The sequence below is a fragment of the Zerene cesonia genome, chromosome 27 (genome assembly GCF_012273895.1).
Source record: "Zerene cesonia ecotype Mississippi chromosome 27, Zerene_cesonia_1.1, whole genome shotgun sequence".
In the NCBI taxonomy this organism is placed as follows: Eukaryota; Metazoa; Arthropoda; class Insecta; order Lepidoptera; family Pieridae; genus Zerene; species Zerene cesonia.
In genome coordinates, this window is record NC_052128.1 from 3,833,504 (window position 1) to 3,860,213 (window position 26,710).

The following is a 26,710-nucleotide window of genomic DNA, read 5'->3' on the forward strand; positions in this document are numbered from 1 at the left end:
AATAGAATAAACAAAAATAATAATTGTATCCAGAGCTATAGCATTCTCAACAAAGTCCTACCAGTAATTTCCTAACCATTCATACAAGTCTCACATAAAATGTTTAAGGACAATTTATATTTTCCCTGTAACCATACTTGTTCTTATTATATCTAAAATCTATACCTTGGCGTTGCTGCTGCCACAACAAAGGTACGGCAGCTGGAGGAGGCACATTGGGTGTTGGCACACCAGTGAGGGCCTGCTCTGCACTCGCTTCTGGTATGCTGCTGGTGGCTGGGCTCTGAAACATTTTATACAAGAATATGATAATTATCGGAAGTTTTTATCATAAGCTGATTTGTTATATTAACTTTGCCTGATTTGTTATACTAATTTAATTTAAAATATAGTAATGATGAGATTAACCTATATTGTTAATGCAAAAACATTCTTTTTTTGTTTTCTTGACATCATAGCTACAGATAAATTGGGGTAAACTGTATTCTGAAAGTGTGACAGAATATAAAAGAAGATATCAAACAAATAAGGCAGTTTGATGAAACTCTCTTACCATATAATATTGTATAAATTAAGTAATAATTTAAAGTAAACACAATCTAAAAAAGTGCTCTAAAACAATACATACGGTAGCAACAGGTGCTGGCTGGCTTGGAGCTATGCCATCAGTGCGAGCATCTGGGTTCTTGTGCATAAATGGGCAGTGTTTCTTGCGACAGCCTCCTGGCTGGTTCTCCCAGTAACAGGGAATTTGCTTACGATTTTTCTGTAATGCCCATCAAACAAATACATTCATTGATAAACAAAAGGTTTGAGTATCACAATTATGTTACTATTCAGGATACAATATTATACTAGTTTGTGAAATCATTGAAAATATTTCACAACTTAAAGCTACAGGTAACACTGCTTAGCACTTACCCTTAGTTCCATGTGACGGAGTTTACAGTGTTTATCTAGACACTTGCCCTGCTGCCAAGCTGTGCACATTGTTTCGCAGCCAAGGGCCGAAGGCTCATGGCGAAAGACACAGTTGTCACCCTGTTAAAATTTTGTGCTCTCAGCATTTATATATAACAATCTACCAAGGGTAATATAATAAAAAACATTAAATTCTTCAGAAACCGAAATGTATTTTATGTCTTATTGCGGCAGTTAAATACGAAAATAAAATGAACGATTGAATTGTTTTACATGTTACAGTCGATATGACGTTATGTAAACGATAAAACACGATAAACACAAATATGTACTTTTATTGTATATAAATAAAATTTACCTTAGTGCAAGTAGAATAATAATAAAAGTAACAGTCATTAAATTTTCTCGGCGACTCCATCCTCAATTCGTGCAGCCAGGGTCTGGAGAGAAATATATTCCGTATGTTAGAACGTAGAATGACTATTCAAAGCAGATCTACGTATACGTTGTATCCGAACGATATTTTGTTATTAAATGAATTGTATTTTGTTATAGTTTTAGCCAGATTTTTAATAACAAAATAATTTTAAGCATTGACACAATCTTGAAGACACCGCGGTTAAAACATTTTTTTTAATTAAAAATGCTTTTAATGGATATTAACACTTTAAATTTAACTCACCGTGACTATTATAAACTAAAAATTAATTAAATTAACAACAAAATATTACACAACACTTCTATCTAATACGAAATAATAATGAACGTCAGTATTAGAAGAAAATGTAGTAGATATGGCGGACATGTGGCGGAAAGCGAACTTTCATTCGGTTTCTTTCACCTTGTCTTTGGATTCCTTGTTTTCGTAATAGTTGTATTGCCATTTCTGTCATTGTTTATAGTTTTTTTGCAAAACTTGATTAAATAGGTATTATTAATAGTAAGCTTTTATAAATATTTTATTATGAAGTTTCTACAAATCGTAATGTTTGTTTAACGACTTTCATATTATTGCAATAGCACAAAGACTCATAGACACTCATGAATTTGAAAAGTTGTATGTTTGCATGTGAAGGTAGGAGTTTTTTTAAAGCAATGAGGCGCCGCGAAAGAAGTCTCACGACAAATGTACGACTTTTTAGAGGTCATCCATATTGTAGAATAAGCTGACCATTGTGACTTGAACCCTATTAAATATGAGCTCTGATCCACAAATTAATCATGGAATGGTTACTCTATTATTATTCTACTTCGCACTTCTTTCATGCTATGTACCATAGGCACGCACTCGCAATTTCTTTTTAGCTATATTGTAGATAGCATGGTTCGTAGTATATCATTTACTCTGTGGCTAGGTCAGTTTTTGACAATGAACTTTAACCTTAATGCCTCAAAATACAATAATTATTTGCCAGGTAAGAAAATAAATCAGTTCAGGGAGATTATATTTTTTCAACTGAATATATCTCATTTAAATTGTCGAAACCTAATTAATTAAGGCTGTGGCTAATTTTCCATGAAAAAAAACTTGACAATATGGTGTTAAAAAACGATGAGGAAATAGGTATAAGCTAAATGTAAAGTTAGACGAGCTTGCACCCCAACGGAAAATTTAAATAAATGAATCATTCGGCACAAATCTTTCAAAAAAAAATAATACCTCTTTAATTGCTATCAATCTTTATTTTTTAATATCTGTAGACCCAAAAATAATGTAAAGTTTAATTATATTCAGTACATAAAGAAACAATAAAATGACAAAACAAGTGTTGTATGAACTTTATTAATATTACATCATGATTTATTAATTTACATAAAATAAATAAATGCTCACAATTATTTAGTAGGTTCGTAAAAAAGCGCTTACTTACGACAACAGCAATGCAAAATATGTTATTAAAAATAAACACGTGCTAATATTTTACAAATATAAGGCTCTGAATTTATTTTAACATCTTATTTGTCCTCTTGTCTAATTGTTGATTTTCTATTGAAACCATTACTTTCTATTCTGGGCTATGTCTAATACAATTATAACTGCGGTTTGTTATTGTTTTTTTTAGACTTGCCTAAAATATATGGATGAAATGGAAATTGGAAAGCTTTTTCATTAATAACATTAGGCCTTAAGGAGATATAAACGATACACAATGCGAAAATTTTAATTGTTAACATAAAGAACGGTAAAATATTTCAAAATCAAATACAACACTAACATTATCGAAATTAAAATAGTGAAAAATCAGTCAAAGATTAATAATTTCAAACACTCGTTAACTTTTCTGACAAACAAGAACATGTCATATCGAAATATTAAATAATCCATATTTTAATACTATATATATAAAATCTTAAAAACCATATTTGTATGTCATAACTGCCAACATAAACATGGAAACACAGTGGTAGGTGAATGCTAATACTAAAAACAATTAATTGCACTGTCGCTTTCATATTGAGTGTGTATTAAGCCAATGTAGGAATGTTTTGCTTGGTTAATGAGCGATGGATGGGTTAAAACGAAATGGATAATGCCTCATCGCAGCTACAAAGTTTACTAACAAACCTACTGGATGATTGCTACTTAAAAACAAGAACATATGAGTATTCCTCGTAATGATGCCTCGATGCCAGTCTTATAATCGTTCGACAGTCCAAACATAGGATGCAAAGTGAGTTACTATCAAGCTGATTGAAGTCATGGATAACACTTGTATGGACATATTGTCTCTGTGAAAGTAACATGCAAATACAATAGGCACTTCAAATACTGTAATTTTTATTCCTTCATCACATTGCAATAGATGACTTGAAATTTAATTGCAAATTTCTTTTTTCATATTACTTGATTAGCTTTAATCAATAATTTTGTCCATACAGCCGCTCTTAAAATCTACATCACAAATACATTGTCCTATAATCAGTTTGACAGTAACTTTTGAGAAAAATAACTAAAATTAAACATAAAATACAACGTATCAATCGTAGTTTTCAATATATTGAAGACTACATTGACATTATACAAAAATAAGACAATTCACACTACATTTCTACATGGATTATCATTTATAATTAACGTTTTATTCTCTACATGGTAATGGTACATGATTTTTTTTTTTCACATTTCAATGTTTATACGACTTCAGCTAATTTCAATTACACATTACCTACATCGAAACATACATAATATCAAACATGGGGCAAAGTTCGGGATTGAGACACACGTGCAAAAACCGAGTGAAAATGGCTCCACTTTTTAAATATGCTTCACGAAATAACCTTGTTATTTTAATTTTTTATTTTAACCAGATTAACGACAAACAAATATATAAACTTATGCGAGAGCTTTATAGAAAACTATACGTAACGATATTGTATTCAAAAACATATTCAAAAATGATGGAGTCACGAAAAAAACAACACATTGCGGAAATTCCTCAAACTAACACGATTGCCACAGTAGAAGGCAAGAAATGTGCCAATTATATCGAATTCGCAACCCCACTTACCCTGCAAGGACATTTTATATTGTCATGTTATACTAAGGGGTTAATGGACGCCATATTATAGCATTAGGAACTAAAAAGCTTGGAATAATGCAAGAGTAATGGTTCCAAACCTTACTGTAATAGAAGCAACCTTAGCAGTCCCCTTTTGCGTTATGAAAACCTTAGTTAAAAAAAACGAATAACACGCTTCTTTAATACATTTTCGAAAAATTATAAATTTTATATTGTTATAAACAAAGTTTTAATTACGCAAATTAATAATTAATTGTGTGTTATACAATGTTATGACGGGAATGATAAAATTCGTGCAAAGATAGCTCAATAGAATCGTGCGTACGTTAATAGACAAATAGACTTTGACAGTAATACTGAGTCTACACGTAGCGTCGACTCCGTTCTAATTATTGACCTATTATAGCCACAAAACTTGTCCAATGATTTGTGATAACCTTTACTTTACGGATGGGTAATAATTCCATAAAAGTTGAGTTGACTAAAATAATTGTTTGGACGAAACAAAATGTGAAGAATCGACGCAACCACTTGCTATATCGCAGTCTATTTGAGAATATTAAATAAACATAGTCCGCACGTACAAGTATACGAATAATGCCATGTGATAAGGATGAGAGCCTATCTCTTGGAGGAGCTCTTGATTTGTTGCAGTTTGAGTCGGAGCGCGTCCACCGCCGCTTCGTTCTTTTGTGACACCGACTGGGTTGAGTGTAGCTGCAATGGGAAATTACATAAATTAACGTCCATAGTTGTGACTATGTTAGTGGCAGTTTCAGTGTTTCATAATGTTTAACTTTAATTTGTTTAAAAGGGTCAAATAACTTCCTTTTTCGTCATCGTCATCAGCCCACATTTGTGCCCACTGCAGGGACAGTTCTCTTGGGGGTTAAGGTCATAATTCATCACGCTGGCCAATAACGGATTGGCAGATGTTAAATGTCGTCGAACTTTTGATTTTAAAACATGCCGGTTTTATTTAGGATGTTTTCCTTCACCGTTATAAATTTTGTGTATGAAAAATTTGAATTTCCTTGCATTCGATTTAACTTCGTTTTAGAGGCTATGAAATTCTAAGACAAAGTTAAATTTCACTTTTTTATATTATTACAAAGCAATTTTTATTTATTTGTTTTTCTGTGTTTGATGTTAATATTTAATACATGATATTTTATTGCATCAATATTTTTTAAATCACCTCTATTTTGTATCTTACTTTTGGGAACTTTAAAACGAAAATGTTTCTTCTGTGTCTTTCTTTTAGTTTTTCAATACATATTTGGGTGGCTTATTTTTATATTACAAATATTAAATAAAACCAATAAATATAGACCATTAGTTACTCACCTCTAGCTGTGGATCGATACTATGAGTCCTTGGCAAGGTGTTATCATTGATGGAATCTGTAAGCGCTCGATTGTCGTTTACGGGTGTTCTGGGTTGTGATGATGGATTTGAATCCATCTTGAGACCAGCTTTAATCTGTTGAAAAAGACATAAATGAAATCTTATATTCATCAATCAGTCTAGTTCAGAATTTATCTATAAGACACTAATTGTCATCAATCTCATGGTTTGTACACATCCAGGCATAGACAAATTCAGAAGCAAATAAATACATAGATAAAATTGCCCATGGGTAGATTAGATAATTAACCCCTAATACACACCAAACAAATCAAAAGTAAGTATCTTTTACATGAGTCATAAAGAAAATACCAAGTACATTATATTTTTATTGATTTTAGGAAGTTCAATATTTGAATATATTTATTACCTGCAAAGCTCGCAATCTCTCTAAAAAGTCGACGTGTGATTTCTCATCGTTTTCGTTACTAACGTCTGAAAAAGTTGGAAGTTTATAGTAAATCCTAGTAATATTCTGTTACTAATGGGGTGGTATAGAGGAATTATGATACAGTTCATAAATAAAAGAATTGAGTATGGTCTATTGCCTTAATTCTATTTGTTAAGGCCCACCATCAAACAAACAGAATACGCGCGATCTGGTTAGCAATCGAAAGTAGACTATTTTAATTGATTAAAGAAAAAAAATAGAGAAGATCCAAAAAGAGTTTAGGGTAGTCAGAAATGATCGTCATACCAATTTGTTCCGCCTTGATCTCCGGCTTGTATACAGGGTGCGCCCGCATCTTGCGCTGCTCGGCGACCTCGCGCAGGCCGCACTCCACGTAGTTGCGGAAGTAGAACGACGAGCCAGCCATAAACGTCCAGATGTCCACTTCCGGGTGACGCTCCTAGCAAGCAAAAGTATTATTATATTATATTACTAGCTGACCCGGCAAACGCTGTTCTGCCTTACTCTTATCATTTAGGGGTATGAAAAATAGATGTTGGCCGATTCTCATAGATACCGGATAAGCATAAAAAATTTCATAAGAATCGGTCCAACCGTTTCGGAGGAGTATGGCAACGAAAACTGTGACACGAGAATTTTATATATAAGATATATTATCATATTATATTATATTATTATATTATATTATATAGGTACTCTTCATTCGATACTGACTGCACGCCCCGGCTCCTACCAGATAGACAATTATCGTTATTAAATGGTATAAGTTATCCTATCTTTTAAGCTGGATCAAACTGCACCTGGTGGGCAAAGTTGATTAAAATCGGCTGAGTAGTTTAGGAGTTCGTTATGGAAATATCTTTTAAATATGCGTTGACTAAATGTGATGTATAAAACAATAATTTTGTTGTAAATATAAATCAAAATGCTCTGCAAAGCATTAGAATATACAAAAGCGTGTTATTGATAAAACATGTTTGATTTTCATTGTAGTCCATTACTTTGAGCACACTTAACTGTCAAAAAAATCTGAATACAGACAGCCGTTATTCCGAGTAAGCAAACAAGCGAAAAATCTTCATCTGAGCATTAATATTGCAAATAATACACTTCTTTCAAGCTCACCCTCAAATCGTACAACTGCGCAAGCGCCTCCCTGTTGTGCTCCTTAGAACCAATCCTCTTGAGTATCAGCGCTAGCTCCTCATGCAACGCCCGCGGCAAGCGACCCGAAGTCAGCGCGGTGTTCGTGACCCCCATGCCCAAGCTCTGCAGACTGCCGTTCATGTTGTCCGGTGGCGCTTCTTTCTTCTCGTCTAGTTTCAGTTGCTGAAATGTATGCATTTATTTCTTGAATAAAAAACTCAATTGCGTGTTTCGTAAATTTACTTTCGGATTAATGTGAAAAGAAATCCAAGATGCATAATGAAATTTCCTGAATTTATTGAAACATTATAGGGGAGAGAGACATAACAAGTTCCTTTTTTGCAAAAATAAATAAATAAAAGAACTTTCACTAGGATCTATCTTGAACATCTGTTTACCTTTAACACTTTGTGCAAATACGGATACAGGTCCGACTCATTGACATCTGGTATTTGTGTAAGATGGTTGGTGATCGACGCTCCCTTCATCTTCACCAGTGTATGCACTAAAGTCTTCACTGTCCTGTAGAAAATAAAAACATCGTGTAAATTTTGTTATTGATACTTCAGATAACTACACATATGTACCTCCAACATCTAACTACACTAATATTATATAGAGAAAAAACTTTTATTTTTTGTATGTTTGTAATATGGTTACAAGCAAACACTTCTGGACCGATTAAAAAAAAATTCTTTCATCAATAGAAAGTTACAACTTCATAAGTTTTATATGTACAATGGGCGAAGCTAATAATGCCATCCAGGAAGGTTCATGTTAATATAAAAATGAATAATTAATGGACAAGACCTAAGTTAAAAATGAGAACCTATTAAAAAAAACTTACCTGTATGGAGTATCACTAATCTCCGGGTTCTTTTTCCAATAGCTATTCGGGTACGCCTTATAGAACAAATGAATCTTATACAATACTGCGTCGTAGTCTATAGAATTGACCTCCCACGAGGATATCATTTTCAGAGTCTTCCAGAAACATTTGAGCAGTAAATCTTGATATCTGGGGTACGCTGGATCGGATTCAACTATAGAGTCGTGTAGTAGGGAAACAATTGCGCTGTGAAGAGAAAAATATTGTTAATGGATTTATATTGTAATACAATTTTTTATTTATGATAGTACGTTTATATGGTATACTATGCATAGCTGATTTAGTGTTTATGAGATTATTAAGAATGCAATTTGAATACAGCTGGTAGTAGTACAGCAGCTACAATTTATTCAATTTCACGGTACCAATTCCATTATAAACATTAAGTTACGTAATTTTTCTTTCGAAAACTTCCTCTACAAAAATATAATTTAATTTATTAATTTACAAAGAAATGAAATTTGCATATTCTAAAACCGAAGGTAGTAAAGTTAGTGAGCAACTAATATGTGTATACAGTTACCATAGCAACGGCGTGCGGGGCGAGTGCTCGAGCACGCGCACGCACACGTTGTTCAGTATGCGCACGAGCCGCTCGGCGTCGGGCGGCGCGGGGCGCGCGGGCGCGGCGCCCAGCAGCAGCAGCAGCTCGCCCACCAGCGCGCGCAGCGCCGCCTCGCCCACCGCCCCGCCGCACCCCGCCGTCTCGTAGAACTGCAACACGGCCACGCTCATATCGCGCTAACTGGGACACTCGGTGCTCTTATGTGAGTGCAACGTGTATAGCTATATACATTCGCGATCGGGAGAGCCACAGACTTTGTTAGTGAACCTATTGTCGTGGAAAAATATTTTTAAGGTAGATAATTGCACCTGCTTATCCATATAATACAAAGCAACCTTCAAAGCAATGTTGCTTAAGCCGTTTATGCTCTCGCGGCCAGATTTATTTCTCGAAAAAATTACAACACAAGCACCACCCCTCTTAAATAACTATACACCCACGTTTTTAATTACGATTAAAACGTGGCGTGCGCACTTACCGTGGTGAGCGCGCCGGCGAGGTACTTGTAGGCGGGCAGCGCGCTGGCGTCGGGCGGCGCGGTGCGCAGGCGCCGCAGCTGCGCCGCCACGGCCGCCACCAGGCGCGCCTCGTGCGCCGCCAGCGCCGCGCCGCGCCCCGACACCAGCGCGCCCGATATTAGAGACAGCGCGCGGATCGCCGCCTGCATGAACATTACAATTTTATAAATACAAAGGGAATCCTTAATCGAATCCTAACAAACACAGATTTTTTCAACAGAATACAGTCTTGTGAAATAGATTATTATAATATAACTGTTTTTACAATGTTATGATGACTTACAAAATATTGTTTTCTATAAACTTTCACTAAACAACACATTTACACATTCGATTATATTAAACACAAATCACCAAGTGTTTCATACTTATTTGTATAAAATTTCTACAAGCCACAACATAACCACTTAAAAAGCGTTGCGAAAATGATATTTTTTAACCCAACAAGCGCTTACATTCAAATCCGGACTGGCTATAGAGTGTATGGTATCGGCCAGCTGCGAGTCGTCCACGGCGGCGGGCAGCGGTTGCGCCGACACCAGCGGGTGCGGCGCCGCCGCGCGGGGCGGGGACAGGGCCACTATAGAACTGGAATGCAAAAGAAAATTCAATTTTTAACGGATTTTAAAGACGATTTATTTATTATGTACATAATATAATATATGCCCCACGTTTCCAACACTTTACAGCGAGCATGGGCACGGGCACATCTTTAATTTCTTAGTTATACACTACTCGTATAAAATCAAATATAAGAAAATACTGGAATACAATGCCAATGACGGAAAATGGTGTCTTTTCTCTGGTGGCTATTGACCCAACATTGTTATATTAAATTATTTTCATATATAAAAAGTGGAATAAATAAAATTTACCATGCCATGTATATCACACTTAATCTAGCATTATTATTCAATTTGTAGAATTTGGTACATTTTACTACAATACTGCAAATATACAAATATATGCTGTGCAGTTTAATAAACTTTGATAGTGTTTAATAAACTTTGTCAGGGCAGGCGCGCCGTTAGAAACCATGTTGTACTGGTGGTCTATGTGGTGTGTCGGTGCGGTGTGTCGGTGCGGTGTGTCGGTGCGGTGTGTCGGCTGACCTGGGGCGGTGCGGCGCGGAGAGCGCGCGCACGGGCTCGTCGAGGAACTTGAGGTCGAGGTCGGGCAGCTCGGGGCGGCGCACCACCGGCACGGCCGCGTCCAGCCGCGCGATCAGCTCGGAGTCCAGCCCGAACGGGCCCGACACCGCGCGCACCTCCTCCACCCTGCGCGCCGATACATGCGTGCTGCGTTTATTGCTTCACTATTAATTACGACACGAATCACACGTAACTAAATTAACGATACGCCCCGAAAATTATTTAGAAATATATATTATTTTAGTGTTGTAGTTGCGTGCCTTTGTCTACCTTTTTCAAATACAAAAACGTTTAGACATGTGTTCATATACAGCATGTACTAAAATACACGATATTGATCATATTACAAATGCAAGCACTCACAAAACTGTACTCTCCAAGTTTATTCAACATGTTTTACAATAAACTATATTTTAAAAACATGGTGAATGATTATAATATAAAAAATGAAACAAAACAAACTAAATTTAAATACAAAACATGGCACTATCAAACAGAAAGCAACTCACTGCTGCACCGGCGGCGGCGGCGGTTCATCCGGCTCCTCCTCCTCATACTCCGCGCCCGGCGTCGTCTCCACCGTGATCACGCGCTCGTGCTCCTGCGGGCCGACCATCGCACACGTTTCATACAACTTATATATTATCATACATAACCAAAGTGCATAGAAAGAATTGTATCCTGACCAGTTTTGGAAAAATTCCGAATGAAGCTGAAACCGTGCGTTTGAACACAAATAGATTTCACGCACAGGGATGCGCATACGCAAGTTAGATCACTGTTATTTTTGTTGACGCGAATGGTATGGAATTTTAAAGTATAGAAGATGTGCCACAATACAACATTTTGATATACTAATCACGTTACATACATTTTTGATAATGAGAAATTCTAGTCGATTGATAATGTGATTAGCGTGTACGATAAGAAGGCAACAATGCTAAATTTATCAATGTTATTTAATTCAAATTATTGATACGATAACAGTATGCGCCTGTAAATTTTCTCAGTGGCGATAAAACCGTTATTACTTTAGCGTACTCATTTGAAATATTTATTAGCGTGCTTATTGTTTCATAAAATTTCAGTTAATTTTTTTATAAGCATGGTTCCTACTTACTTTATTATAGATACGGCAATGACAACAAGAGGACAGTTTAATAATATAAACGATATAAATATAATTTTAGAAATTACTAACAGGTCATTTAATTGAATGTCTGTGTATTTCTCAAAATATATTTTAAATGGAGGTACGTGTTTGTTTTCATTGATGATAATGACCATGTAGTATTAATCTTTACTAATAATACAAAACTAAACATTTATTTGAACGCACTATTAGACTTATTTCAAAAAAATTTCACAGCTTGTTATGTATGTGAAACTAGAGGGCTATATATATGTACGACATGAAAAGTCGGGGCAGTATGTTACATAAGAATCACCTCAGGTAACTGTTGGTGTTGTTGTTGTAAAATCGGCCTTCCGGACGCCGAGAGTGGGACGACCATAGAGCGTCTCGCTTCCGCGCTGCGCGTTTTGCCCGCGCGCTTTATACGCTCTTCTAGTAGGGATAGATCTTTGTCTGATATCTGGAAAGGTTAAAATTTGTTCAATGTATTAATTTAGTATTTTGAAATATTAATAATTTTTTTTTATTAAATTAAATCTTTATATTGAAGATGTGTGATGTATGGTTAGTTTGAACTTACACAGATATATCACAAATGCAGAATTAAAATTTGTACGATGTTTTGTTACAAATATCGATATTTCTTTATCAAGTTTTCACGTGAGACCTTTATCTAAGTTCCACCTAAGAATAAGGCATAGCTGGCAACATCGACCGCCCTCCCACAGAACCTCAAGATTTCAGCACCTTCACACCATCCACAAATTATGTACCGGCGACATAGTTGAACGCGGTAGAGTGCATCGGGTTATGCTTCCGATTAATCGCACAGAAATTAACTAATTTATTTTTTATAATCGATAGGCAGACCACAATCACACCTGTTGGGAAGCACATAATACACATGTGTGTGCACACCCACCTAGAAGATCCCTATTTACCCTGAAGAGGTGCAGGTCGTATTGCTTAGAAAAAATGATGGCATGGAGGGAATACACGTGTTGTTATTTACCAACCACCCTAGCTACTGTACTACTGTATATTATCCGGCAACACCCACCTGGCCGATGCTCTTGTAGACCTTCTCGCCGTCGAGGAAGTAGGCGCTGGCGACGCAGTTGAGCGCGGCGGAGCGCACCGCGTTGTCCCGGTCGCCGATGAGCCGCGCCACGTCGCGCAGCGCCGCGCCGCCCCCGCCCCCGCCGCCCCCGCCGCCGCCCGACATCACCGTCGAGCCGTACGTCTCCAGCAGGTGGTTGATGCATTCGAGACACTCTGGATCATGTCAAGGAGTATGTCATAAGAGATTGGCTTGTATGGTTGTATAGATAAACAAACAGTTGGCTGATAATTCTGTCGATTAAGAAAAATAGTCTGATATTATACATGTCTATAACAAAAAACTGTCCATTTGGCTGATAATATTGCCCATTAAGAAATATTAAATCTGATGCTAAACCTTGATATAGGTTCTTGTATAATGAATAAATCGCGTTTAAAATCCGTTAAAAAATTATAATTTCTAATTGATATAGGTTGTTATTTAGTTTATGCACACAATATTTTGAAAGAAAGCTTGATCTTTTGTTGAAGTTTATATTCTGAAATGCCTACTTATATCCAACGATAAAGTCAAAAGAAAATTGGGAATTTCGTCCTTGTCCTGGTAAATTAACAAAAAGAATCTTCAATAAAATAATACAACAAACATTTAAATAATTCTAGAAATTGAGTACGATAAATATATTATAACTCACCAGCTCTTTGCCTAGCGTTCTTTGACTTCAATCCCTCCATCAAATAACCAAATAGTTTTGTGACAGAGTAGACCACGCAGATCTGTCTAAACAGAGCCTTTACGCCATTTCTCACTGTGTCTTTAGGATCACCCACCTGCGAAAATATGTATTTAATAAGTATTTAATAATAAGTATTTAATGGTGAAATACATCAATTAGTATTGATTATGATAAAAAATTATGGGATCTATTAACTAGGATGATAATTAACGTTATATTTAATTAAGTGAAAATAAACTTTTAATTCAATAAGTATAATACATTTATTATGACGCAGTCTTAAGTAGGTTTTTATTAAATGTACAATGTTTATCTTAACAGTTTTACATAGCAACGAAACACTAAAAAATTTTAAATAATATTTAAAAAGACGCACCTTCAACACAAGATAAGGTATGAAGCAATTAGCCTCATACTCGGCCATTGTGTAATCGCTATCTATCAAATACTGGAACACTTGGCTCAAATACTCCAAGCCCTTTAGTATGACCGATGGATTCGTGTCGAAAAACCGTAATGTGAGCCATTTGAGCACTAGATCCAGGTTAGCTATTAGTGCTGGACCATTTTCGTGTAAATCTTCAGATAGCGCTTCTATGGCTTTCAAGTGATACCTGGGAAATAGGAATATCTCATATAAACAATTTTTTTTATAACAATTATCAATAAGTAAATTATAATTAAAGAATACGCCATCTTAAGATCAGAAACAAAACTGATTTATTTCACAAATACCTACATTACTATTGACATAATCAATTGACATATTAATATCTAACAATAATTTTAATAAAAAAATATATAAGACTATATATATAAATTTTGCATTTTTCAGTGCATTTAGCATTGGTATTAAATTGAAAGTAAAGTAATAGAAAATACTGGTATCACAAAATAAAAAGGTAAATCAAATTCATTGTACCTAAAATCAGTGTGGAACATATTAGCGATCAGTTGTTTATTCATTCCAGCGCTATTCATCTGATCTTTCAGCAGGTCAAAGAACTCCTCTCGTGGTGTGGTGAAATTCCATTTTAAAACTGAAATAAAATCCAACAAAATTGTTTTTTTAATTGTTCAATTTAATGCGCCGTACTTAGATCAGAATGTTTGTCTTTTTTCTTTTAATTATGACAAAATTTTCAATTCAATACCATAAGACATGTTATAATTAAATTCCCTAACACAATAGCTAGCATGTAAACAAAATTTAATTTATCCAACACAAGGCAATATTTATGAGGCATAAATATTAGACAAATTTAAGAAATGTCCAAGGTACTACATTTAGTTATACATAATTTCACATACCTTTTAGCTTTTGATCATCAACAATTCGTTGGTTCTTGGCATTGTTATTGGGCAGAAGTGGCGTGCAATCTTCATCTTCTTTTTTACCGCGACTACTTGCTGATGCTGGTTTAGCTGGGCCCTATAGTGTAAATTAAATCAGTGTGAGAGGCTGGCTTATTTAGATTAATTAACGATATCTTTCCACCGTCAAAATCGCTCGCATAGTCAAAGGAAAATAATTCCCGGAGTTTTACGGATTAAAAACTATCCTACTCTGTACCAAATTTGATCAAAATCGGCCAAGTCGTCCATGAGATAAACAAACTCTCCAGTTTTATATTAGTATAGATTTGTGTCTGAACTAATAGTGTGTTTCATAATGCCTTGAAGTATAAAGAAATGTATGATATGCTTCAGGAATATAATATGGTAATATCGGATTGTAATGAAAACATAATGTTACACCGCCAATGGCCGATACCGTTGATTCGAGACCATCATGTTTATTGTGAAAATTATGCGAACGCCAGTCGAACCCTCGTAGACCCTTAAAATAATTAAATACTTAAACTTATGTAGACTTACTATAAATTAGATACCACAAAATTACGCAACATTGATTGCCATTAAAGTAACACGTACAAAAATTACACGAAATAAGCAATAAATTACTTTTGCTTTAACAGCCACTCCCTTCTTCTCAGCTTCCTTTTTCATAGCTCCCGCAGATTTAACTCCCCTCGGTTCTTCCTTTCCTTTACTCTTGGCGGGTAACGGCTGCACCGGTAGATTGGGACGAGCTTTGTCTAACACTGCTAGTACTACAGATTTAGATCCTGGCTGCAAGAGTAAAAATAAAACCAAATATGGTAAAAAAGATGGTGAGGACATAAATAAACTTGGCAGTATTTACACTTCAAAAATGTATTATCTCAGGCTCATCTATTAATATTTACTAGTACAATGTTAAACTCCCAAATCAAACATGTTTTATCAGCTAGTTGGTACTGCTATTACTGGTTATTTCTGCACTCTCAAAAGACACTAAGTATAAGACTAAATTAACGTTATTATTTCCAATTTACAGTTAATCAAGCACAAACACACTACAATAACCATAAAAAATAATTTATTGCTTCACACTTTAAAGTTTTTACTTCAATCACTATTTCCCCAAATTAATGATTAGTTTATTTATTTATTTCGGACATCTTACAAAACACACACCAATACATTATTGTATTTTATGTGTATTGAAGTATATAAACAGATGAGCCGAGTGTTGTTTTATTACAAGTTGCCACGACTTGATATTGAACAATAATAATACTACTATGATTACCTTAAGTTTATCCAGCTGTTTGTGCATAGGCTCGTACCCGAGGTGTAGCATGAACGGCAGCACGCAGTCAGCGGCCGCCTTCCTCACGTCGGCCGACCGGTCCTCCACACCCGCGTACAGCAGCGCCACGCACACCGTGAGCTCTTCGCGCGGGAACGAACGCGGTGGTACTGGATGGTGGATGGATGGGATATTTCAATTAATTAATAACTATTCCTTTTCATTGTTTAATTTAGAACAAGCATTAAGCATTGAATTTTGATTTGAGGTTAATTCTGTGTAGATTTATACAAATTGTTTTTGTTTTTGTTTTGTTAATTAGGTCATTGTTAATTTTCAATACATTTTAAGTATATTTTTGAGTCAGTTTTTAGTTCAAATTTTGATCTTTAGATAGATAAAATCAGGCAATAACTGCTCATTTGATCATTTAACAGTAGTTCAAATTCAAAACTAAAAACTGGCCACTATGTATTATAAACTGTTCCAAAAAAAAAAAATACGACAAAATAAGACCTCATTTCAAAAACCGATTTCATTCCAAATTCAAATTTCAGTACATTATAAGTACACTAACTATTTGGCAGTTTCTCCGCGAGCCAGGCGAAGAGCGCGGCGCGCAGCACGGGCGAGCCGCTGCGCAGCGCGTCGTGCACCATCTCGCCGTCGAGCGCCGCCGCCGCGCCCGCCTCGCGGCACCACGCCTCCACGCACGCCACCGCCGCCGCGCGGATCCACTGCTTGCTGTCGCCGAACGCTGCGCGACACGCGGCTCGGTTAGCGGGCATTGTATATTGTACACTTTTTATTTATATCATTGCTCAAGTCTCGAACAAAATACAGGTAATGTAAGTGAACCTAAAAAAGCTATTAGCAATCTTAATTGGTAACCGGATAGCACAAAATGTAAAATGCACTTTTATTTTTAATGTAACATTAACTGCACTTTACATATATTTGAAAATTTCTCAGAATAGAAAAAAAAAATTGATCATGAGATTTCGGTCACGCATCATTCGTGATACGATCCGATCTAACAAACAATTTTTTTTCAACTCTTTCTCTTTAAGTCTCAGTGGAAAACACCACGCCGTTAAGTCTTTATATTACATCAAACATATTTCAACATGTTTTTCAGTAAAAATTACCTTGAAAGAATCCCGGGAAGAAAGTCCGTACATGCTGTTTGCACTTAGGTCCCATAGATGTTGCGATCACTTCGCAAATCTGGAGGGCACTTTGCGCTAACTTTGAGTTGGAGTCTAGAAGTCTAGCCGCAAGCGCAGCTGGCAGTTCACCGAGTGTCGGTTTGATGGGCGCGGAGTTGACGATTATAGCTTTCAATTTGTCTAGTGCTTCGTTTCGAACCTAAAACGTGAACAAATCATTATTATAGGTATTCACTCCATGAGATTATAAATTTTCGTGCTCGCTTTGCTTTTACAGCATTGAAATAAAATCTTTAAACACAGACTGTACTATATAATATTATAATTAAGAATGTGTACTAGTAATGCAAGTTAATGAAAACAGTTCGTTTCTATTTCTCAACAAAAGCCACACAGCAGCAGTACCTTCCAGTTCTTATCGTTCATCTCGCCGACCAGCGTGTCGGTGATGAGCGGCGCGATGTCAGTGCGCGGGCGCGTGTCCTCCGCCACCGCAGGCTCATCATCAGCCGCGTCCTCGTACACATCCTCGAGCTCGTCACCCACCGAGCCTTTGCTCGCGGACTGGAAACATACCACCTTATTGATCTACTGAGAGTTTTACTATTGATTATGTGAATTGAGAAACATTATAAAGGTTCGCGCCTTGTTATATTGGGCGAGGAAAGTTTTTATGTAAATAATAATATAACGTTTTACATCCTACAACAAATGCCATCATACATTCTTTTCCGTTATATATATATATATATATATATATATATATATATATATATATATATATATATATATATATATATATATATATATATATATATATATATATATATATATATATATATATATATATATATATATATATATATATATATATATATATATATATATATATATATATAAAATCTTTTAAAATAATGTCTCAAGATATTATCGATTTCGTAATATCGCATATATCGCTATATGTATATGGCTATGCTACTAATTTTATCCAAATATAGGAAATCATTTTGTTCAGAGTTCATGGTTATCCTTTGGTATGTTATATGTTTTAGTAGTGAATTTTTATCTTGTGTGTGTGTGTGTGTGTGTGTGCGTCTAATAATTGGATTTTTTTATTTATTATTACCTTACTAACACGTCCCAATTGTCGTGTGGGTGTGGGCGGTGTACTATTAGCGTATTTGTCCATTTCCAAGCTGATCAGCTGCTTGGTGGCCGGTTTCTCGCTGTCAAAGTGGTTGAGTAGTGATGGGCCCACATATAGAGACAGCACACCGAGGAAGTTCACAGTGGACGTTCGTACATTTGGATTCGTGGCGGATAAAGCTTTCTTGCTGTGCGCTATTATTGATTTGACGTTCATTCTGCAATATATGAATGTAAGTGAGATTTGTGAGTGTATAAAACAATAATGATTAGGTATTAGTTAGTTATTTACTTGGCGTTATTAAAGGTGGGAACAAAATACAACCTATTGTATTATAAGACTGCTAAGTGTAATACAATGATGTTACATAAACAAAAACCTATACAATGCGCCTTTTCAAGCACAGATATTTTTAGTCTATTTGTATTATAGAAGCATAAATTAATTTTTAAATATTTATAAGAGATACGCTAGTTGTAAAATCAACATATCAATAATCGAAAAATAATTACGATTATCATAATTCTAAAAGTTTATCACAACCCAACAAAACAACCACTTACGAAAAACCAAACTCCTTAATTGAGTTGGTCATCCAGTTAAACATTTCCGACTGCACTTTAGGGTTCTTCTGCGAGTCCATGGCGAAGCCCAGACCCTCGTTGATCACGTGTTCGAGCCCACAACCCTCGGCTAATGAGGTTAAGCAGTCTGATGATATTGAAGAGCATGATGCTTCACCGAGCTTGTTCACAACATCATGGAGCACAAAGTCGGCTGCTATCCTGTGAGTAATAAGAATATAATTATATAATAAATATTAGTATAAAATGTTCCCGAATGGGTTGTTGCTTATAAATACAGGGATTTAAAAAACAAATATATATTAAAAATGAAAACAACAGCATCATTTATAAACAACAAACACATCAAAAGTTTACATTTAAATTTACAAGAAAGTATGTACTTGTTTACAGGTTGACATTGAACTATATTGAGAAAAACTATTTTTTTTTATCAAAATAATTAAAGAGAATAAAATTTAAAGTGATACATTTGTTTGAAGAAATCTTCATATATGTAATTACGAAACTTACGTGGACACAGGGAAATTCTCCGTAATGTATTTGCAGGCTTCTAGTCTAGCCTTCAAGACCTGCACATTAGTGTCCTTCAGCCCTGGCTTCTTATTCAGCACTCGGTACAACACCTGGGCACTTGTATCTTCCGTTGTTAAACCTTGGATAGTGGAGTGGAAAGATTGAACGGCTGCTAGGCGATTTTTCCAATTGCCATCGACTAGACCTGAATATGGAAATAATTCAAATTTAAAAAATCTTACAGCATTCACACAAGTATAAAGTTAATATTATGATATTCACAAAATAAATTTTTTATTGTTCCAAATTCATTAGCTTACTAATTTTATTTTAAATAATTCAAACTCCTTCAGTAACATAAGCATCATTAATTGTATATTCAACTTTGACAATATTATATCAATAACACCAAATAGGCTCAAAAATGAAGTCATTTTGCTCACCGCTTATTACATCAGGCGGGAATAAAACCTCAGCTCTAGCGTCCACCTCCTCCGGCGAAAGCTCTTGCTCCCTCGGTGGGCTTTGTTGCACTTTGCTCACTGCTTTCTTTGTTGCCGCTGGTTTCTTGGCTGTATAACACATTTGCATAAAAAAATACATACATTGACAATAATTTTTGCCGAAACGAAATCATAAAGAATCATAGATGTGATAGACAAAATTTTAATGTTTATAGATCGATTCACATATGAATATGTGTATAGAACACAATGAAATTTACAAAAAGAGAAAAGAGAGAGTTCATACCAGACGGTGGTCTCTTCACTGGTTTAGGTTGTGCAGAACCAGCACTGGGCTTTGCATCTCCTTTACCAGTTGGCGCCGCTTTTGGTTTCACGTCCTTCTTTGGAGCTGATATTTTAACTTTGATTTCAGCCTAGGGATACGAAACGACAAATCAGTACATTGGAGAGATACATGCGCAATTTTGTAGTTAAAATAATTTGCGTGAAATAAAAGTTCATTAACTTGCTTTTATTTATACCATTTCCCTTTTAAAACAAAATATGGATTTTTCATTTTATTCCAATGAACATAAACACATTCATGTATCGGTGAATTATAGTTACGACAGTATATTGTTTAGCAAGTACAGACTGATAAAAAGACCTAAAATCAAAGTTCGTAATGACATTGAAATGTTATTGTAATACTAAAAAATAAGCTTGATAATAATTGAAATCCTTCACATACCTTATCAGCGAACTCCTTAATCTTCTGCTCCTTCAGGTTATCCAATTTACCAATATGCGGCGCTATGTTCTTCTCACCGACCAGTTTGGTTGCCGTGCCCAACGCCTCCGATGCTGCATCTCGGACTATTGGATCTGGAGATAAAAATCGCATGACCATTATATATGGTATGTTTTATCGTAGATGGTTTTAATAATACACAAGTAGGTGTACATTATAATTTTTCTATCCAAAACTAAAACTATTAGTTAACGACAGAATGATCCTGCTGGATTTTACGGGACTAAAAGATTTAAATCTACTTGATATTTCCGTATTAAATAAAGCTTACCCGCACTCTCAAGCAGCTTGAGCAAGCTCGCCACGTATGCCTTGATGAGTTTCTTGTTGAACGCCGCGGGCTGTGTGACGCAAAGCGAGCGAGCTAGGAACGTAGCGCTCTCTGCCTTTATAGACGGGTTTTTATTGTCGAACGCTGCTAACATATCTTCCATTATCGCTTCTAAGTTCGTCTGTAAAAAAAAACGAAAATATCTCAAACCATTGCAACACATGTTATTTCGTTTTTTTTTTTTTTTTCTTTACAAGTGCAATAGGTTTCCAATGTTCTTATGTATGTTAATTTTATACCAAGTATAAAAAAGATCCTTTATACAATTATTCAAGCTTTTAATATGCAAATAACACGTTTAAAAGTGAGACACCAACCGACGGATATATAGCGTCGATGCACTCCCTCAAAGCAGTGACAACATTCGGTTTCTTCTCTTTAAACTTCTCCAAGCACGCCTGTATGCAGGACACGGCGTACGGCTGGAACTTGGAGCGGAGACCAGTGGCTACCATACCCATTAGTCGAGTGCCTAGCGCTACTAGCATTACGTTCGTGTCTTTTGATATCACCTGGGAAAATAAGTAAATGTTTTTTTTTTAACACAAAGAGGTGACTACAATTTTTATTATGAATGCTCACTATGTAATAATTAGACAAGCTGATTATATTTTATTTAATAACTGTGAAATTTGAGTGCATGTACTCTTCATTCATCAGTATTCACTAAAGTACATATATAAGTAAGCCTAATATTATAGTATGTCTATACCACATCACCATCACCATTAATCCGACAACAGACACGCATGCACGATAAATAAATATGAAATTTATATCTTTATGTGATAAAAACAAAACTATTTTAAAACATATCTTATTCCATTATCTTTACCTTTTTTAAAGCTCTGACTAGATCGGCATAATCACCCGGTTCCAACTTGGGGGCATTCTTTAAAAGATTTTCCAGAACATCAAGGGCTTCTTTTCTTTCCTGCCATTTCTTGTTTTCGAGTTTGTCGTAAAAGTCTTTTGGTAATTTTGATAGTATTTCCACAGGATCTAATAGATCGTAAGGGTCCATTTCGCCAGAATCACCGTTACCTATTTCAGCGTCATCATCTTCCGCGGCACCTATTATTAAAATTATATTTACAGTTGTTTAATCCTAAGCAAAATATTATACAATCCTTTTTAAACAAAGTTGTTTATAAGATTATAAACAACTAGCTGTTCGCCCCGATTTCACCCGTGGTTCATATAGCGCATGTCACTCAGTGCAATTGCAGTTTTCTAATGGTGAAAGAATTTTTGAAATCAGTCCAGCGCGTTATGGTGTTTTTGGAAGTAGTATTTCAAGCAATAAGTGTTTTATAAGCAAATAGTACTTTGAAAGCACTTTTAGAACGAAAAAAAAACGAAAGGCAAAACATAGCACATACATAGTCCAAGATAGGTCACACTTAACCTGAAACCAAAAATAGCATAATATCTTACCATCTGTTGTGTCCGCAGTTGGAGTATCTCGGACCCTGTTCTGCTGAGATCTCAAATATCGAGTAGGCTGGGCTCCACCACCAGTTCCTGCGAATGACTCTCGCAATTCCTGTTGTACTACTGCTTGCAATGATGCTATGTGCGGCTCTATTGCTCCACCAATCCATCTGATAATTAATGAAAATTTTTACTTAGCAATAACAAAATTAGGATTTATTGTGCATAATTTAATTTATAATAACTCAAATATTCATTTAATTTAAATTAAGAAATAAATTAGACTTGTAATAAATGTTTCAAATCAACTCATTTGAACAGGATTGAAAAGTCTGTTGATTTAATATTATCATTATGTTTGATTTTAAGAATGAAGCTAAGTTTAAAAAAATTCTATAGAACTTGACTCAATATATTTACTAGAGTTAGTACTTTTTTTTAACAAATTTACCTGTGCATTTCAATCACCAGCGCTTTCATTTCATCACGCACAGTTTTGTCTCTGTCAGCTAGCAATATCGGTATTTTTTTAACCATAGGCTTGATGGCAATTACTTTGTTTCCAAACTGTTTCAATGCTGTGTTCAGAGCTGCTATGCATGCTGCCACAACTTTAGGATTCTTCTGTTCCATGCCTTTTAATAATTCTTCCTCAACAATCTCATGTTTCTCTATTTCTATGTACATTAATGTGATCTGAAGCAATAACAGTAAATCAATATTACAACAGTGTTATATTTTGCTCTATATATATATATTGCGTATGTTTAGGAAAAAAATTACAACATTATTAAAAACATATAAAATTAACTCTCTTTTTGTATGCAAGTAATATTGACAATCAAGAGTATTAGCATTACTACTTAATTTATAACCTGTAGGGCAAGATCTTTAGTCTTTGTTTTAGGAGCTGCAATGCACTTGGCCACAATGCCTGACATAACTTCCCCTGTTGTCTTTCCTGCATGTCCACAATTTTCCACAAATACCAACGCTGCTTCAAGACCTTAAAAGAACATTTTCATATTTTAATATCACTGTAACTTTTTTACTTTTTTAATATAACATATTTACAAGTTAACTTCAGTTTTAAATTTCATTATAATAATATTTATAAGAAACTAGCTGCACCCGGCAAACGCTGTTCTGCCTTACTCTTATCATTTAGGGGTATGAAAAATAGATGTTGGCCGATTCTCATAGATACCGGATATGCACAAATAATTTCATCAAAATCGGTCAAGCCGTTTCGGAGGAGTATGGCAACGAAAACTGTGACACGAGAATTTTATATATTAGATATTTATGGCATTTTCATTATATGATCTAATTGATTGTCTTGCTAGTTACATTTTTCTAGAATATATATAAACCATAACATAAAAATACTTTTTATTGTATTTTATTCCAATTCAAATAACCATTTTTGCACAACTAATCATATAATTTAACAAATAATCAACATATTATATTCATTAACTATAAAAATAGAATATGATAAATATCACATTACCAATATCAATTAATAACAGAATAAAGATACAAACAACTTATGAAAGTAGAAATTTCCTACAGCCATAATGACTTAATTTCCAATCATTAATATGAGTAACAATAAATTTTAATAATGACCGTAAAAGAGTAAGTATTCTGTACATGGCTTAGTGCATAGGAAAATGTATGTGGGTTAAACCACTTCTTGATAAAATATATTAAAACTGGGGTCATAAGGTTGTTGTCCTCCTTACAGTATAATTGGTAATAGCAGGAAGTCTTACATGAACTGGCAGACAATACAGTTAAACAATAACTAATTACTCTTTATTGGAGTTTAATTGGGATTCATTAGTTATTTAAGAATATATTTAAGAACATTGCAAACAATTTTAGACAACTTGTATCAGAATTTGGTGTTAAAGATTGAAATATTTAATGTTTAAGTTTAAGTAGTAGATCTAATTTTAAGGCTTATGGATAAGTGTCATAGCAATTTATATTAAAATATGTTGCCTCCTTAATAGTTGTTTTGTGTATTTATGGATTGCCTTTATAGGCAATCCCCATAATATGCCTATAAGGAAACACACATAATATAAAAACAATGATGTTAACAATATCAGCAACTCTTCAGTCATATAATTTCATTTCAGTATTTTAATTTATTCAGTTGCATGGGCATAGCCAGACCTTAGTTTTGGGATTAACTATCCTGAATCCATTGAAACTACTAAATGTGACAAGCTCCTTCCAGGAGTGTCCTTCGGGGGTCCTTTATTGAGTAGTGGAATAGTATAAGCTATTATATATATATATATATATATTAGCTGATTATATAGATACAGTAAATTAAATGGTTCAATGATTCAAAGGGAGAATTGAACTTAAACCCATGGCTTGGTCTGTAGGTATAGGGGAAAAATATAAACATTTATAGTGTACATCAACATCATTGCCATTCATATCCTTATCTCAAAATAAAAATCAGCTGTATTAATAAATAAATAACAAACCCTTCTCTTGCGCTACAGCATTACTGTCAATTACAAACTTTTTGACAAGCCCCAGGTATTTATTCCATTCCGGTGACTTCTCATCGTCAATTTGATTAAATAACTTGATGGCTTCTTCGTAACCAGCCACACGAGCTTTCCATAGCTTATGCACACATTTTTCTTCTGTTGGTAACTTTTTAAATTCATTTTCATCTTCCATTCTGATGTCTTGTGTCTTCAACTTAACTTATAACTGTCAAAAATTTTAATCAATATTAATTCAATAGATATCATTTGTAGGATTTGAATTTTCTAATTTTTTTATGAATACAGAACAAATATAATGTAATATTATCTCGCAAGATCCTTTCTGAGGTAATAATAAGGTTTGTATTATGTTTATTTTACATTTGAACTACGGTTTTGTTTATTTCATGTTTCTTATTTCCAATATATGTGGATTATGTTAATATATTTAAAAACAAATAAGGGTTTAAAGGAAGCTGAACTGTAGACTTTAAATGGATGTTGTTTGCCATGATTACAATTTGTTTACAGCATGCAGAATGACCTTTTGTTGCTTCCCTTCCAAGGTCAAGGACTGCAGCTGTTTTAATGCAGAGGAATTGCATTTTTAAAAAATCAAGTCATTTCAATGAATAGCTCTTACTCAAGACACGAAATACAATGAGTAATTATTACCAATCGTATTGTTTCGCGTGTAACAAAATTATCTGTAAATTGTTACGCTTTCTACATACTGCAGATGATGCATATACATACATTTTAAATACGGTAAAACGGAGAACGATTTCGCATAAACCGTTGGCATAGTAGTATATTTGAAGAAAATGAGATGCAATAGAAACGGATAAGTGATGATTCAACGCGTTAACGATACCTGTCTTTATACAAAATTGCAGCTGAAGCGCAGCTGGTTCTTAACAGGCATAACTAAATATCTAAACGGTTCATATATAGGCAGATGTAAATCTAGAGCAACTAAATAGAGTTACAACCACCCGACAACGGTCACTTTCTATCCTCTATTTTAATAATACAAACAAAATGTCTTGAAAGCCTTAACTTACCGTTATCCTGTGACTTATCCGGTTATGTTTTAAAACTAAGAAAAAATTTAAGTGTGACGCTAATAGATGCAATATTTCACATCGTTTAAAATGGGAAAATTTAATAAGTCAACCGACAAAAGAAATTCTTTTCGACGTCGTTTTTTTAAGTTTGCAAATTGATAGAAAATGGACGTAATATTAATGTTACCAGATTAGAGATATTAATTATTATTACTAACATTTAATTTAGTTTAAATTTAAAGATATACGAATGCATAAATTGTTATTTTTATTACACTTCACTGTTAATCAAATATTCCAATCAATATTATGTGAACCTGCATCAAATATACGTGGCTTCTATGAGAAACATGCATGGGATGTGTATTTTAATCTAAACTAAAATTACTATATTATCCACGGTATTAATAATTTTCCATTCTTAAAATCGTATTCTAAAAGTTTCGTTTCCTTTATTAAAATTGCGGTTGAATACTGTATTTATTTTGATTTAAATTATTCGATTTATATTTCTTCTTGGTAATAGGGAGTTTCACTTAGAGCAATGGCAATTTTCAGTTTGCTGTCATTTAACCATAGAGTATGTG

General features: G+C 34.6%; 2 protein-coding genes across 4 annotated transcripts in view; both read right to left on the reverse strand.

Annotated features, from left to right (window-relative positions):
* The window catches only part of LOC119837312, an 8,932-nt gene extending 7,168 nt beyond the window's left edge, over positions 1–1,764 (reverse strand). The window contains exons 1-5 of the mRNA XM_038362832.1: positions 1,604–1,764; positions 1,280–1,361; positions 922–1,041; positions 629–766; positions 166–283 (exon numbers count right to left, since the gene is read on the reverse strand). Of these exons, the coding sequence (XP_038218760.1) occupies positions 166–283; positions 629–766; positions 922–1,041; positions 1,280–1,339 (436 nt within the window). The 5' untranslated portion in view covers positions 1,340–1,361; positions 1,604–1,764. The remainder of the gene's footprint in view (positions 1–165; positions 284–628; positions 767–921; positions 1,042–1,279; positions 1,362–1,603) is intronic.
* A 921-nt stretch (positions 1,765–2,685) lies between these two features.
* Positions 2,686–26,284, reverse strand: LOC119837328 (protein mini spindles). 3 transcript variants are annotated; one of them, XM_038362865.1, is made up of 37 exons: positions 26,121–26,284; positions 25,048–25,282; positions 23,413–23,543; positions 22,989–23,233; positions 22,541–22,707; positions 21,939–22,177; positions 21,421–21,615; positions 21,044–21,224; positions 20,713–20,846; positions 20,266–20,395; positions 19,959–20,087; positions 19,513–19,720; positions 18,979–19,200; positions 18,395–18,632; positions 17,674–17,832; positions 17,248–17,467; positions 16,677–16,856; positions 16,100–16,269; positions 15,430–15,597; positions 14,776–14,896; positions 14,387–14,504; positions 13,841–14,078; positions 13,423–13,558; positions 12,726–12,940; positions 11,979–12,125; positions 11,040–11,131; positions 10,492–10,656; positions 9,835–9,967; positions 9,340–9,522; positions 8,820–9,010; positions 8,255–8,482; positions 7,806–7,929; positions 7,387–7,590; positions 6,547–6,700; positions 6,220–6,284; positions 5,790–5,924; positions 2,686–5,159 (listed from the first exon to the last, which is right to left on the reverse strand). In XM_038362865.1, the coding sequence occupies exons 2-37, from the start codon at positions 25,247–25,249 to the stop codon at positions 5,064–5,066; spliced, it is 6,063 nt and encodes a 2,020-aa protein (XP_038218793.1). In that variant the 5' UTR covers positions 25,250–25,282; positions 26,121–26,284; the 3' UTR covers positions 2,686–5,063. The 3 variants fall into 3 exon arrangements, with proteins under 3 accessions (XP_038218793.1, XP_038218790.1, XP_038218792.1); XM_038362862.1 differs by having other exon boundaries at positions 10,492–10,677; XM_038362864.1 differs by lacking the exon at positions 26,121–26,284 and adding an exon at positions 25,931–25,949 and having other exon boundaries at positions 10,492–10,677.
* Between the last annotated feature and the right edge of the window lie 426 nt (positions 26,285–26,710).

Excerpts from the sequence above, each read along its gene's own strand:
- LOC119837328 (XM_038362862.1), bottom strand. The coding sequence starts at position 25,249 with ATGGAAGATGAAAATGAATTTAAAAAGTTACCAACAGAAGAAAAATGT. Across the intron at positions 15,598-16,099 it reads AACAGCTGGATAAACTTAAG|CCAGGATCTAAATCTGTAGT; the intron begins GTAATCATAGTA and ends TTACTCTTGCAG. Across the intron at positions 14,079-14,386 it reads ATGTTCCACACTGATTTTAG|GTATCACTTGAAAGCCATAG; the intron begins GTACAATGAATT and ends CCTATTTCCCAG.